This window comes from Saccostrea cucullata, unplaced genomic scaffold (genome assembly GCF_032062105.1).
Source record: "Saccostrea cucullata isolate Sc308-1 unplaced genomic scaffold, CSIRO_AGI_Scuc_v1 ctg5844, whole genome shotgun sequence".
Lineage (NCBI taxonomy): Eukaryota > Metazoa > Mollusca > Bivalvia > Ostreida > Ostreidae > Saccostrea > Saccostrea cuccullata.
Window position 1 is genome coordinate 20,269 of NW_026929017.1, and position 16,111 is coordinate 36,379.

General features: G+C 32.1%; 1 protein-coding gene across 1 annotated transcript; it reads left to right on the top strand.

Annotated features, from left to right (window-relative positions):
- Window positions 1-11,551: 11,551 nt before the first annotated feature.
- Window positions 11,552-15,659, top strand: LOC134279580 (uncharacterized; the record flags this gene model as incomplete). The annotated part of the gene is made up of 5 exons (XM_062761990.1): window positions 11,552-11,564; window positions 11,820-12,005; window positions 12,124-12,288; window positions 12,854-12,955; window positions 15,474-15,659. Coding segments are annotated over exons 1-5 (652 nt in total), but the record flags the coding sequence as incomplete, so codon positions are not given.
- Window positions 15,660-16,111: the final 452 nt, after the last annotated feature.

The following is a 16,111-nucleotide window of genomic DNA, read 5'->3' on the forward strand; positions in this document are numbered from 1 at the left end:
ATTTACAAAATCTTAATTTTTAACTTTGATGGTGCTCATTTTTCATAACCTGGAATCAAAGAGTTTCAGATTTCTTTTATATCAATGCGTACGTACACAATTTAACAACTATCCGATAATAATACTAAGTACATGTAATTTAAGCCACGCTATAACACATTTCCTCTTTTAAAAGTGTTCATATTATTTGAAACAATTTAATGTTCTCTAGAATTCTCTTCTACTTTATCAGATTATTATGTACATGTACCTCCATATTACGAAGAGGTCAGAAAAACAAACTTTTGTGCTAAAAATAGACCGCGTGTTGCTGTCCATGAACTACTTTCATGGCCTTTTACACTCATTTTGAAAAGTGCAAAATTTAAACATTTTCTCAACAAATGGTTGTTGAGAGAATATTAATGCACACATTGCATATTTGTTTTGGATTTTTTTAAGACTCTTTGAATTCTATAGCTGCGCAGTTCTAAGGAGTATATCAAAATCATTTTTCTACAAAAGAATAGATTATATATGCGCAAATGCATTCAATTATGCCTAGTTTTTTTAAACAATAAAATGCTTTCTTTGATTGTTATTATTGGAATTAATGTAGCAACTGTTGCAGAAAAAATACATTACCCGCGTATGCGGCTTATGTATTTTTTTCTGCAATAGCTGCGACCGTTAAATCCAATAATAACAAAGAAAGAAAGACATTTGATTGTTTATATTAATTTTATATCTGTTTAAATAATCATTTAAAAGATTAAAAAGATTAATTACTGTATTAATGATGCGAATCTCTTTATATGTTTCATTGATGGAACAGCCACTGATCAAGAAATCTGAACAAGTGACATGCCTAATGTAGTTCAAGCAGTGATTAACACAGTGGGTTTTCTTAGGAAATAAAGGAGAAAATATTCAGTGGATGTAAATATTATATCTTTATCATAAGGAATTTGAACAAAATATAATGTAATTAAGCCATTTGAAAAGGTCTACATGTTGTTCTTGCTGCATTATAGGTGGCCGGACCCCCCCCCTTTAATCGGGAATTGTAGACATTAAAACTTGTTTTAAAAAAAACACTTGAAATTGTATCCATGTCCCTTTTAGGAGTTCAATATATATTAAAAGTATATGATATTAAAATGAAATTTTAAGACAGTCAGATAGCTGATTATGATATCAAATTGTGATGTCATATTGTAAGAAAAAAATTGTTAAGTGGGAATATCTTAAGCCTTGTCATACATGAACATGCAATGCATACATACGACCTCTCCTACGGATACAAGAATTAGTTAAAAATGTTCAGTTCTAAAAATGCATCAAATTTCTGTTGGAGACTTTACAATTTTTCTCTATTTTACAGAGTTAACATGCACTCCTCCAATTATATCCAAACGGTTTCTAGAATATGAATGCCCTAATGGCTACGGTTATGGGTCATATTGTAAATTTATTTGTACTGGAGATTTTCCTTTGATCGGAAATGACAGAATGACGTGTGAACAAAATAAAACCGGATCGGAGGCAACGGCATACTGGAATTATGGAACTGAAGTACCTTATTGCAAAAGTAAGTAAACAAACATACACTTTTCTAAAGAAAATACATTTTTTTAAGATTAAACAAAATCAGCCTATTGAGTACATTTCGTTTTTTAAACCTACTTTACAGCAAACCCATGCAATCCGTTATCACCTCCAGAAAACGGCGCAATTATTTGTGCGGCCTGGCTATTAGGTCAATTATGTATAATGCAGTGTCAAGAAAAATTTGATATCCCGTTTGGGGTCAAGAGTACTTATGGAAATTCGAATTTTGATGGCCAGTTCAAATGTTCATACAAAACCGGGCAATACTTTCCATCCAGCATTGTTCCAAATTGTACAGGTACATGTCATTTTGTTAGACCGATCGAATTTTCTGATGTTTCCTTAAGCTTAGTGATGGTGCATAATTAAAAAAAAATCATTTATAACTTGAAATTCTATACAATTCGTAATATTATATTTTTACTACTGTAGAAGTACGAAAGGTCCGCTTTAGTCGTCTCCCAGGTGAATTTTTATATTATACTGGTGACTGTAATGATGAAGAAACACTCGCCCAAATAAGAAAAAACTTTGTAAATATAATGGAAAAGGAAGAACAGACTGGATTTGGAGGTATCTGTTCAAACAATACTAAATGCAGCGTTAAAAACACAGAGGTAACATGCGGGCCTATTAGGGGAAAACGTAGACGATCAGCAAATAAAAAAATAAATGATATACAACACAACCTTTACAAGAGAAATACATACGAAATAAGGGTTGGCTTTTCTGTGGAGACTCCGTGGGACAATACTGATTCTTCGGAAGAAACTTTTCACATCATGGAAAACAATCAGCAAAGAATATTTGACAAAATCAAAGATGATGCAGTAAATGGAAAATTGAATGTGGGTGGGTTATATCCAGATGTAGATTCCTTTTCATTTGGTTTGAGCGAGCCTGAATGTCCAGAGGGAACAGCACTTAAACAGAGAACAATGAATTGTGGTAAATCTCTTCCTGGATGATTTAACAGGATATCTAATTAAAAAACTAAAATAACATTAGTATCGAATTTAAAAATTAATTTGAAATATGCAAGGAGAAAAAATTATTTACTTGGATTTGTATTCTTTAAAATAAAATGATATTGCTTTCTTTAGTCCCGTGTTCTGTTGGTACCTATCTTGATAAATCAAATCCCTCACAGCCTACATGCAGAAATTGCCCGAAGGGAACTTATAAAGATTCAGAAGACGCAGCCACGTGTTCACCATGTCCAAGTGATACATATACCCTGGAAGACGGAGCTGAGTCTTTGTCAGAATGCTTAGGTACTTGCATTTACAGAAATATTCATTTTCTTTACGATCTGCATGAAAATCAAATATGTTTTATTGTTGTTTTTTTTTTGTTAGAGATGTGTGGCATTGGAGAGTTTTCCGCCAATGGCTTATTCCCCTGCAATATTTGTCCACGAGGAACATATAGTAGCATGAAAATGTCAAAAACTTGCGAGCGTTGCCCTCTTGGAAAAACATCAACTCCAAAACGCGACTCTGTAAATAAATGTGCAGGTAAGTACATTGTACATATTTTGCCAAAGCATTAAAAAATTATGTCTTTACGTATTAAGTAGCTACAGTGTAGGATTGCCTGAAACCAACGCATAAGACAGATTAAATAATAATTTAGACAAGGTAGGAAAATCTGTGATTAATGGATCAGCTAAATTTTGGGCAAGTAAATAATATCGGTATTTGTAACTTATATAACTGTAATAAAATGAATTACAACTTACAACAAAAATGACGTGTCTTGCAAAATATGATTCATTTATCTTAAATCTGATATATTGTTTGCTTTAAATTTCGCTTGAGGATTGTTCCAGTCGGTTTCTTTAATGCTAGTGAAGGGAACGAAAATAATTACCATAATAAATCTTTGTCACTCCTCATATATACGAGGAATGATCGTTGATAAACTTGAGTCTTCGATCAAGCGAAACTTACTACTTTTTGTCAAAAACATGCATTGGAAATACGATGAATGACAAATTAACTTTACTTATGACTATATATGGAACAGTCTACATGTGTACCAATATGTATTCGCCACACCAAAATCCGTACAGTGTTTTGAAAGACAATTGAAAACCCTTTTTATAATTCAACTTTTGATAATTTTTTTTAAAAAATATATCTAACAAAGAATTATTATTTAATAATTTCAATTATTTTAAATTCTTTTACATTATATTTGTAGCAGACTTATTTCCAATATTAGTAAAATATAATACTTTCATAAGTGGGACAACTGCACTTTACCGGTACGTCCAAATAACATGGAAATAGCACGTGCTCCCTCTCTATAAGAGAGTCACGCGTCAGCGTGACGATTTCGCTAAAAAGGCAATAAAATGCAAAATTAACCTATTTTTTGAATTCCTCGTCATTTTTCATGTTAATAAACTTCGTTTAATTAACGAAGTTATTAATTAAAACTAAAAGCACTTTCAAAACAAACCTTTGGCTTTCATTTTGTCGGCCACATTCCAAAGTCGTGACGTTGTTAAGCACGTGACTTATTTCAGTGCTGTGATTGGTCAGGGTAGGTGACGTGAAATAGAAAGTTTGACTTCCACTCTATTTGATTGTAAACAGTGATTCATCATGCACCTTATTTAAGATGATTTGTGTTGTGTTTTCTATGAATGGATATTTTTAATTGACTGACTGCAACATTCTAGAATTTTTGGAAATTTTAGCGATAAATGTGATCCTTAGTTTATGGAAATGTTGAATAAGTGGAGGGGCATAACTTGTAAACATGCAGTGAGGACGGTCTTGTTTCGAGAAACAGCAATCGGCAGTATAAGAAAAATGAAACGTAAGAGACACATCTTAGATTTCTGGAAACAGAACTGCAGTAAATCCTGGATTTACGAACTAAAATTCATCTATTTCAATTTGCAAAACACTGGATACTTTACAATCATGGAGACCACATGGAATGCAGTTATATAGGAAATCTCTACCAAAACAAGAATGCACTAGGATAGTAGCTATAATTAAAAATTGACGTTTATCTCCTTCATCACCCATAAAAACGTATTTACAACTCATAAAAAAAAGACACAATGGTTCTACATGTACATGTATAGTGACACGTACGTATGGCCCCGAGTCTTAACGCAGATTTATCTAACGACTAAGGTAAGTTTGTTTTATTTATTTTTACGTATTGGGGGCTGCCGCCCCCACACCCCCGCTTAAAAAAGCGAAAACCCATTTAGATATCTTTTTTTCTCGCTTCGAGAGTTTCTTACACAACAAAATGGCGTCGCCCATCATAGTTGATACGTTGCTAAGTTTTTACGCCGCGCACTCTCACGCGCGGATCTAGAATCAAAATGGCGGCCGTACCGGTAAAGTGCATTCTATGAATGACAAATTAACTTTACTTATGACTATATATGGAACAGTCTACATGTGTACCAATATGTATTCGCCACACCAAAATCCGTACAGTGTTTTGAAAGACAATTGAAAACCCTTTTTATAATTCAACTTTTGATAATTTTTTTTAAAAAATATATCTAACAAAGAATTATTATTTAATAATTTCAATTATTCTAAATTCTTTTACATTATATTTGTAGCAGACTTATTTCCAATATTAGTAAAATATAATACTTTCATAAGTAATCGATAATATGTTTTATTTCCGTTATCCTAAAGTGATAATTGTATGATGTAGTGCGCTCTAAAATTATTCTAAATGTTATTTTTATAGAAACAGTGTTACTATCATTCCATTATTTGTATAGAGCAAAGGAATAAAAGTGGCGTAGAATATATCATAACTAAAATGCATAACATATTTTGCCTGAAACTTACACTTTATACTTTTTTGCAAGTGGAAAAATAGTAGAAAAATTTTAAAGTTATATTGATTGATACCCCCGGATAAGCACAAACAAAATCTGAGGCACAATAAAACAATAAAATAACGATGGATATTGTTTTCAACAGCTAATTTTTTTTTTCTTTCAGACTTTGATATTACATTTGTGAAAAGAGGGGAGGCCATCTCTATAGATGGTAGTCAAATCTTCGAAACAAAAAATATTGCACTTTTCACATGGATTAAGAATTACAACTCTAGCTTGGTGTTGTTACATGGAAAATCTAGTTCTTCTGATATGAAGATAACATACGGAGAAACAGTCTTGGTGGAAATCAACGGGTATTATTTAAATTTCAGGAACGTCTTCCAAATGTTTCTTAATTATTGACATATCAAAACTACAAAATTATGCAACAGATGCAGTAACATGTCTAATATGCTGAATGTCAATGTTTTAAACAGATAATATACAGGGCAAAGTTATGTGTTTAACAACGTAAAAAACACATCTCTTCTTAAAGAAGCTTTTATGATCACTACTAGATGTATTATTTTTATTTCGCTTATTTACATGTTAGTTTACATGGAGTACGTCATAGTTCATTCCCTGGTTCCCGAGAAATAGACACATGACCTGTGTTTATCATGTCCCACTTAAACAAGCACCATAAAATGTAAAGGAAAATTACGTCTAATTGAATAGAATGAACATGACAAATATGGATATAATGATCATTATTTATGCTCAAATATCCATTGAAAATAAAATGAGGAGTGATGCAAACTCAGACCTCAAAAATATTAGAATTGGTATCTGGTGCCACGTAGAACACCAAAATTTAATAAAAATTTGAATTGTTGGTGTTGAAATTGTAGGGAAAGGTTCTTTATTATCGACATTCACTGATATGTTGTGTGACAAACTTTAATTTCCTGAAATATTGAATTATATTTATATATTTTTTTATATTATATGAAATGGTTTTTTAACAATTAAAATTCCTTCCGCTTAAAGAATTAACAATGCAAGTTCATAGTCTAACAAACATTCACTTCAACATTATGTATTAAATTTCAGATACAAAGTGAGTCTGGATATTACGAAGGACACCCAAACCTGGCATCATGTAGCAATTATTATGAGCACAGAAACAAACACTATAAGTGTCTATATAAATGGAATAATCGAATCTCAGAAACCTCTTCCCTGTCATAGAAATACCAATTTGATTGATGCAGACTTCAGATTTGCTGTTGTTTTTGATGATGACCCATCAGCAGGTAACAAAAAAAAATAAAAAGGCAAATAATATTTTGATATATTTACATTGTTTTAAAATACTTTCTTTGAAATTTGACTCGATTTTTTTTGTTTAGTTTAGTCACTAAAGCAGAGGATCACACTTTTGTTTTCCAGAAATAGAAATTTAACTTATTGTTTTCTTAAGAACATACTTTTTTGCATTCGTTACAACCATTTTATAGTTTTTTTCCTGTTATATTTACACGTACATTTGAAATTATTAAAAAAAATATCAAAATATGACATTTCTTCTAGAATTCCTGTCAAACTTATCATATTCTCATTTTTATTACATAGTTATCTCGATATCTGGGTATCAAATTACACCAAATGTTCCGTCTGCTGACGAAATTCTTCAACATGCATCGTCATGTAGTTACACAAGGAATGATACATTTGTTACATTGAGCAACATTGACTGGACATCTATAAATAACTCACGCATAAAAACGCCAAGCCAATGTGACAGTGAGTTCTAGCTAGGATAAAATAATTAATGCATCCAGAGTATCATTCAGATAAATATTTCCTAAAAGTCATTATTTATTCTATCGAAACTGTATATGCTTAATTAAAAAAGTCATTCAAAATACTTAATCAATCATATATATAAATTATAATTTTTTTATAAATAGATTATATTATGCATTATTGACTGTTTATGCTTATATACTAAAAAAAGAAAAGCCTAGATAAGTCTTCAATTTTAGATGTCAATCAGTGTATCCCAAATCCATGTAATGGTCATCACTGCATAGATTTAGTTAGAAACTACAGATGTCACTGTAACAATGGTTTCACTGGTGAATATTGTGAGGTTCCCCCCAATTACTGTAGCGCAGTGCCGTGCAAAAATGGTGGCGTCTGTAAGAATGGAAAATACACTCACATATGTTCATGTTCAAGAGGGTACAAAGGGAAAAATTGTGAAATTCCTGTCGGTAAGAATCCTTTTTATTCACTTAATTTCGTATTGCTGTTACGCAGCTTAGTTAAGGTTAAAGTAAGAAGATGGGGCCTAATTTGAACGAAAAATGTTTACTATGACCTCACACATAATATAAGGTTTTCAAAAATACCAAAAAATGAAAATATTTGCTAAATCAAACAGCTGGATAGCTGTATACTACATACAAACTTACTATTACATGCAGTTTTTTTCGTTTGATAAATCCCACACAACAGTAAATAAACGATGCATCGATCGCAAAGCACTTGTCCAATCATCTCGCAAATATTTTCAGATTTTTATTTTGGTTATGTCCTTGCAATATTGGAGTTTATAGATGACCTCAAAACTGCAAGTATAATTGCTAAAATTAAATAACGTCGACATGACGTGTAAAGTCTAAATCATAAATGTTTATGTCCACAACATGTAGATTCAAACCACATTACTTTTTAATATCAGTGAAGTCCTAAAAAGAATCGCCCATCCTTATGAAGTATGTATTTTTATCTTTAACACTTGCAAATATTTCCATTTGTAACCCTAACTGTGTTATGTATAATAACTTATATAAATTAGGTTTTGTTTCACCAAAATTACTATGACCAACCAGGCTACGGACTGTCAATAGCTTGTCTATATGTATTTCTTTTAAATTATGTTATAAATCGTAGTGTGCATCTTCTAGAAATGATTAAAAAATGAAAATGAAATAAAAATGATTAGCTCTGCAATGAAGAATTCAAATGGGTGTGGGTATGATAAGTAAAAAATGAATTTGCATCATTATTTTTTAAATCTTCTTTGTTCCTGTAAATTCGTAGAACCAAGCTGTATATGTGCAAAATATTAAACCCATACTTCTAACAAATGTTAGGTGTGACAGACGGGTGGACGGACTGACAGACAGATGTTGAGTAAAATTAAAGTGCTTCACTGCTCTGCGGGCAACAAAAACTTGTCTTTTCTAATCATTTTAGCTCACTAGAGGCGAACGCTTAAATGAAGTTTTCTGGTCACATTTTGTCTGGCGTCCGTCTGTCTGTAAACTTTTCACATTTTCGACTTCTTTCTCGAGAACCGCTGTGCCAACAAACTTTTAAACAAACTTGCCACAAAGTATCTTTTGGTGAAGGGGATTTAGGTTTGTTCAAATGAAGGGCCATGACCTCATTCAAGGGGAGATGATTGGGCATTAGTGAACAGAACTATATGCTGTATATTCCATATATTTGCCCTCCAAAAAGAAAAAAAAATGAAAAATCCTTGCTGAATTCTATAAAGTGTATATGAAATATAAATTGAGAGAACATTTTATAGTTTCAAAGTAGTTTATAGACAATTTTTTTGTTTTTATGACATCACGAACTAGTCCGATTTACATCATTGAAAGAGCACAAAATGGACAAATTTCAATAATCTTCGCTTTAAAATTTATCGAGCGCAAGTTTGCTCAGGAACAATATTTACATATTTCATTGATATTATCATTCTACGACAGTATATCAAAATATTGAGCCTGATCAGACATGCGCTCGGTGACTTTTACTATCGCCGTATATATATATATATATATATATATATATATATATATATATATATATATATATTTATATTTATATATATAAAGCACTAAGAATGACCAACGACACGAACAATAAAAATTGTCAAATTTTCGGGACGCCCTGTCCCTTCCTCAGGACAAAGAAAAAAGTTAAAAAGTCATAAGAACAAAGAAAAAAGCGATACAAAAACAACTAGCACTACTACTAAACTACTAAACAATATATATTTACACATTTAATTACATGTTGAATTGGAAATTTTTAGAACACTATTAAAGAAAATTTGACAATTTTTATTGTTCGTGTCGTTGGTCATTTTTAGTGCTTTATATGAATTTCCATCCGTGACCTTGTATCTACTTGGCAGATCCGACATTTAGGATATACAGTGTTGTTGGTTTTTTAGTGATATATATATATATATATATATATATATATATATATATATATATATATATATATATATATATATATATATACTTGTAGTTATCTTGGAAATTTTTAATTTACGTCATTTTTGTGACGACTTTTCAAACACTTGACATCATAGATGAAAACATTCAGTGTTTTGAAGTCAGCATACATCCCTTTATTAAAAAACATAATTAAAAATTTCTCCATCCAAGTTTGATTTGGGGGGCAAATATTGGTTATTTTCGAATAAATTAAAGTTCTTTGGTGACATGTCTGAAAAAAACTCCTAAAGAACCACTTTTCCAGGAAAGTTGAAACTTATGGGGAAAAATCCTAAGTGAGTGGAGATTCAAGTTTGTTCAAATCATGACCCTGGGAGTAGGAAAGGGCCACAATGACCGATCAAAGTTTTACATCGTGATTTACAGCTCAACAAACTTTTTAAGCTCACATGGTTATTTGCACTAATTAAGGTCACATTTCATTTACTATAATCCTTTTGGTTTTGTCTAAATGTAACATCGAAAAGGGATAACATTGCAGAAAGAAAACATACTAGGATAATGAAGTACTCTTTATTTTTTCTAATAAAAATTTGTTTCTATGAAAAGGAAAATTCTTCTGCATTTACGGTTTGAAACGTTAAAATTGGCTGTGGGATGAATCTTTTATGATTCTAGATTTAAAAAGGTGACTCTGAAAATGCCACCTTATTAACAAAGCAGTCAATCAGATAAAAATACTATTATCACCCTGCACTGAAGAGTCGGAATGTACAGAAAATACAAGTTACAGTAGCTGTATCGTTCCTTTGTCTATGTTTCCACAAAGAGCTACTGCTTTCAAAAGAACGGATAAAAAGACAGCTGCAATTGGCAAGAAACCAAAAAAATCAAATGGAAATAGTTGCTATTTTTTCAGCCAAGAATATCGAAAAGTTCTTGCAATTGATTTGTATGAATTATGTTTCAGCAAATGAAATAAAACTCAAGTAATGTAAGCAAATACTTTTAAAATGTATTTTCTCAATACAAAATATTACATTATAACAACGTGACTTTAATTTGTGCGAAAAACCATGTGAGCTTAAAAAGTTAGTTGAGATGTATAGGAAAGTCCTTTAAAAATCTTCTCAACATGAATAGCAAAGCCATAATTGCTAAAATTTATATGGAAGCATCCACAGATAGTTTGCTAAAATCATGACTCCCGGGGATAGGGCGGGGGGGGGGGGGGGCAAAATGGCCGATCAAAACTTTACATTGTAATGTATCTTTTCAAAAATATCAAAGCCATGATTGCACATAGGACAACTTTTTTGATTTAAACTTTTCAATAATAAAACAATTTCTACTTTTTCCTAGATTGCAGTCAACAATTTCATGAAAACATTTTATGATAATAAAGTTTTTATATCTGTAAGGTATTAACGAAGTCATTAATGACCTCCATTTGAAACAATGCAATACACAGAAAAGAAATATATGAAAAGTTTCTCATCAGAGAAAATTCTGAATTTAAAGTGAATAAAAAGTTTAATAGCAAGCAAAATTCTTACATTATTTAGCTTTCCATAAATTTGTCTCTGTTTTTTTTTTTTTTTTTTTGGGGGGGGCGGGGGGTGTTGGTTCTAATTCGTATATTTTACATGTTGGCTCACTCAAATACGTTGATTTCCAACATTCCCTATATATATATATATATAAAATTATCTATACAGTGAACGGTGGTTGGAGTGCTTGGAGCGATTTTTCCAAGTGTTCAGTGACATGTAATGGAGGCATTAAGACGAGATTTCGTGTTTGCAATAATCCATTTCCGGATTCCGAAGGTCTCCAATGTAACTCTTCACTGGCATCGGATTATGTGCATTGTAACACCATGGCATGTCCAAGTAAGCCAATGTCTTATTCATTTCAGTTAAAACCATTCTCCGACTTTTATCTAAAAAAAAATTAATTGAACGTTTAATTTTTTTTATTCGATTTCCTTAATGCATTGTTTTGAGTTTTTAACATACAGTTTTTCTCTAAATAACAGTAAGTAAAACTAAGTTTTAACTCGAAGAAATCAATTATAATGTTAATCTTCCGATATTTCCGATTACAAGAGATAAAAAAAACACTTTCTATTTTACCATTTGGTACAGCTTGTCCGGAACTTCAACTCTCCTTTGGTAACGTGATGAACTGTTCGGATATTAGTGGGGACAAAGTTTGCACAGTATCTTGTGTAGCAGCGTACGCCTTCGCTCCAGAAAATCGTCCCCTCAAACAGTACAAATGTGGACAAAGCACTGGTTATACTTGGAATGGCCTTACACCTGCTTGCGGGAGTAAGTCATATAAATAACGTGTTTATAATGTCATATAAATATATAGAAAAAAACAATTGTCATTTAAATAATCACACTATAGTTTTAGTATTGGTTTGCATTCGTTTTTTTTTTCCAGAGGCAATGATACCCAATAAATTATCTTCAGTAACTGTCATTGAGTACAACTCATCAATGCCATGTACCGACTCCTCAATAGTTATAGAAACTCTACATAAAACATTAGAATCAACTTTGTCCTGCTATAAACAAGGGATATGTGAACTAACAACTTCAATGGACGGTTTGTAATTAAATTACTTATTACCACTTAGTCACTTATGGGTCCTGGGCCATTATTCTAAGCGGAGCTTATATTTAATCAATACCAACTTTAACCCCCCCCCCCAAAAAAAAAGTACACAGTGGAACAGTGAGACTAAGATCAAAAGTAAAATCGTCTTAATTTTATGGAACCGGAAGCATGTTAGAGATCAGAGATCTTGCTGACATTCATATTTTTGGGCATCCTAATGTTTTTGGATACGTCTTTTTTACAAAAAAAAAAAACCCCGTTAGATTCAAAGAGAGATGCACTACGTATAATAATTAGGTATAACGTAGACTTTTTAAAATCACCTTTCGCGCTGAAATTTAAACTAAGACCGATGTTAAGAACATACATTCTTTGCTCGTTTACATTTTATATCTTTCATAAATAATCTAACATGAACACATTAAAATCAGACAACATTGTTTCGATACTACATTAACAATACAAGGTAATAAACTTATAGGTCTTTCTTTATTGTATGTGTTGCAGTATTTATTGTATCCAAAAACTTATCGACGTTCTTATCTTCATTCAGAATGTAAAATTAAAAACGAAGCAGGTTCTTTAAAAGTAACTTTGAATGCAACACTTCCTGACGAAGACTTGGATTTGATACATTACTTGGAAACCGGAAAGTGTGAGTTAATATTGATTAATATATTGAATGTTATTGATATTTTCTGCATTCTTAAATTCTAAATTAAGAACAAACAAGATCCAGGGGAAGGGGTCGTTGTTAAATTGTTGGGTTTTTTAAATACATTTCTGAAAATAAGTCTTTAATTATATCTAGAAAACTTATTTGTCTGATACATTTGAAAATGAATGTAAATGATTATTTTTAAAATCATTTTTCTTTCACCATTATAAAAAAATTCTCTTGGACTATAGACATTGTGTGATTAATAAACTATGTAACTAAACCATGACAATAAAATAAAATGTGTCAGTCAAAAAATCACCGAATCGAAGGATTATAAATTTTATTATCAAATTAAAAAAAAAGAATTGATATTTATTTATTTTTCAAAATACAGATTTTAGGCACGTTGTCGAAACAATGAAAATGAACCTGACATTCAAACAAATATAGTTATAAGTGGAAGGATGTGGAGATAACAAACTGTATTCAACATCAAAGTGCATAAAACAATACAAAATAGGAGCAAAACAAACACGGACCTCCAATACATCAGAGAGATTGGATAAGGTGCCATGTAGCCCGCCGCGTTCTTCCTTGTAATGCTCTGGAAATAACGAATAATACGTGTCAATTTAATATATAAATAATAGACTAACAATTAGTATGAAAAACTTCATACAGCATTTGAATAAATAAAATATTTTCCAAATAATTGAATAATTTCCCTTCTATCTGATTGGTTGAGATCCAAAAATGTTAGAAACATACTACTTTATATTGACCTGTATGTGACCTTCCAGGTCAATACAAGGAAATATTGCAGGTCAATGTAATGAATCACGTGACCTTCAACGTCAACACAAGGAATCATTGCAGAACAATATAAGAATCATACTTGGATATTTTACTTGGAAAAATCGTTAATGGTAGCCTAACAACCAAATTATATGATAAAAGTGATGACTTTAACATTTCTGTCGTCAAGTTTTCTTACTTATGCAGCAATATAGCTTCATCACCTGCATACGGAGTGTATATATCTCAGATGATTAGATATGCAAGGGCCTGCTCAACAATTTGTTGAACAATTTGTAAAACGAGGTAAATTATTGACAAGCAATTGCAAGTTGATGAAACAAGAATATCAGCAGTCATTATTTCGTAAGTTCTATGGTCGATACAACGAGCTTGCCAGCAAATACAATTTATCATTGAGTTAAAAGTCATTATTTTGTAAGTTCTATGGTCGATACAACGACATTGTCAGCAAATAAAATTTATCATTGAGTCAAATGCTGACTGGCGTTTTTATACAAACTGTCAGTCCAATATTTATACACTGAATTGAGGGAGGATTTCTCCGTTATTTATCGATCATTACAATGAGCACACGGTGGATGTGACCGGAAGCAAGGGATGCTCACACCTCCATGGCATGGCACCTGATCCCACTTCTGATGTTTCGGAGGTCCGTGTTTGTTCTGCTCCTATTTTGTATCGTTCTATGGACTTTGGTATAGAATATTGTTCGTTATCTCCATATCCTTCCTGTTCCATATTTCATGTTACAATGTGTTTTTGTTGAAATTTCTCGTTAAAAGTTTCAATTAAGTTTGAATTGAGCTCAAAATGATGATTTGGCCACCTTCGAAGTACAATATTCACTGAGCCCGAAGGGTTCAGTGCATAATGTACTCCTCAGCTGGCTAAATCATTGTATTGACCTCATAAAACAGCAATATTTGTATAGTATCTGCTGACAATGTCAGTAAAGATCATGGAACATTCGAAATGATGATTTGTATGACTGGTTTTAAATAGCAACTAAGCCTTAACATGATTTTCATAGTCAAACTTTAAATCTATAAGCACTTGTTAGCTTCTTTCAAATAATATCTCTCTCTCTCTCTCTCTCTCTCTCTCTCTCATTAGGCGTTATTCTACTTCCTGACTACAATTATAAGAATTAGTGTACACGCATGTACTTTTTTCATGCACGACAATTCAATATATCTTTGAAGTAGAATTAGCTGGGCTTACCTTATTCCATAGCTAATATGATTGATTGATTGATTGTATGTTGTTTAACGTCCCTCTCGAGAATTTTTCACTCAAATGGAGACGCCACCACTTGCCGGTGGAAGGCTACAAATTTTGTCCTATGCTCGGCACTCAGGGCCTTTGAGCAGTGAGGGATCTTTTTCGTGCCAACACCTACTGCGACACGGGGCCTCGGTTTATACGGTCTCATCCGAAGGACCAGTCTCCACGTCCCGCAGTGGGATTCGAACCCGCGACGTAAGGATTGACTTTTTACTTCGCGACTCAAGAGCAGACGGTTTAACCACTGCGCCACGCGTGCGACCCATAGCTAATATGCTAGAATATTTCATTCATACATATATTGATAAAATTCTCTGCAATCACGCACTATTAATCAACAGGTTTTACATACAATATGAAATAATGTATAATTATGTTTTAAAAGCCGTTTTTGCAATAAATTTTATAGTGGATAAAGGTTTGAAACGCTTGGTAGACACACTGGTAGACCTAGAAAATTCTACCAAAAAAATAAATGACTCAAGTGAAGTCCTTTCCCTCGACATGGGCGGGATTAAGTATTCACCTTCAAGAAAACAGGCTACAGGAATTGTTGTGTGTGGAGTTGGACAAGGAAGTGATGGCCCTATTTGCAGTAAGACATTTAACTACACTGTAGAAGATCATTTGATTTTACTGTCTTATGTTTTCTTTTATTGATTTGAAAATATCTTGCGGCATGTACTCTTTTTATGAAAATTACTGACATCTAAATGAAGCTCAACTTGAACCTTCCTGAACATGTTTTCTTGTGTGAGAAAATTTTTAAAAATACTCTTAATTTGGAATATAGCTACATTGATTCAAAGGAAATATAAATTCTATGAAAAGCTAATATTAAATGCCACAATTTATGAATAAATTTGTAACTTGCATCAATAGGTAAATCCTTAAAACAGCACACACGAAAAAGGCAAACAAGGTGGCAGTGTTTTAACATTGAATGCATTAATAAACATTGCAATGTTATTAGTTATCCAGGTTCAATCAAGGGTGTACGGGGATTTACCCCGGGTTTTATTCCATACACCCTGAGGCCTGAGGCCT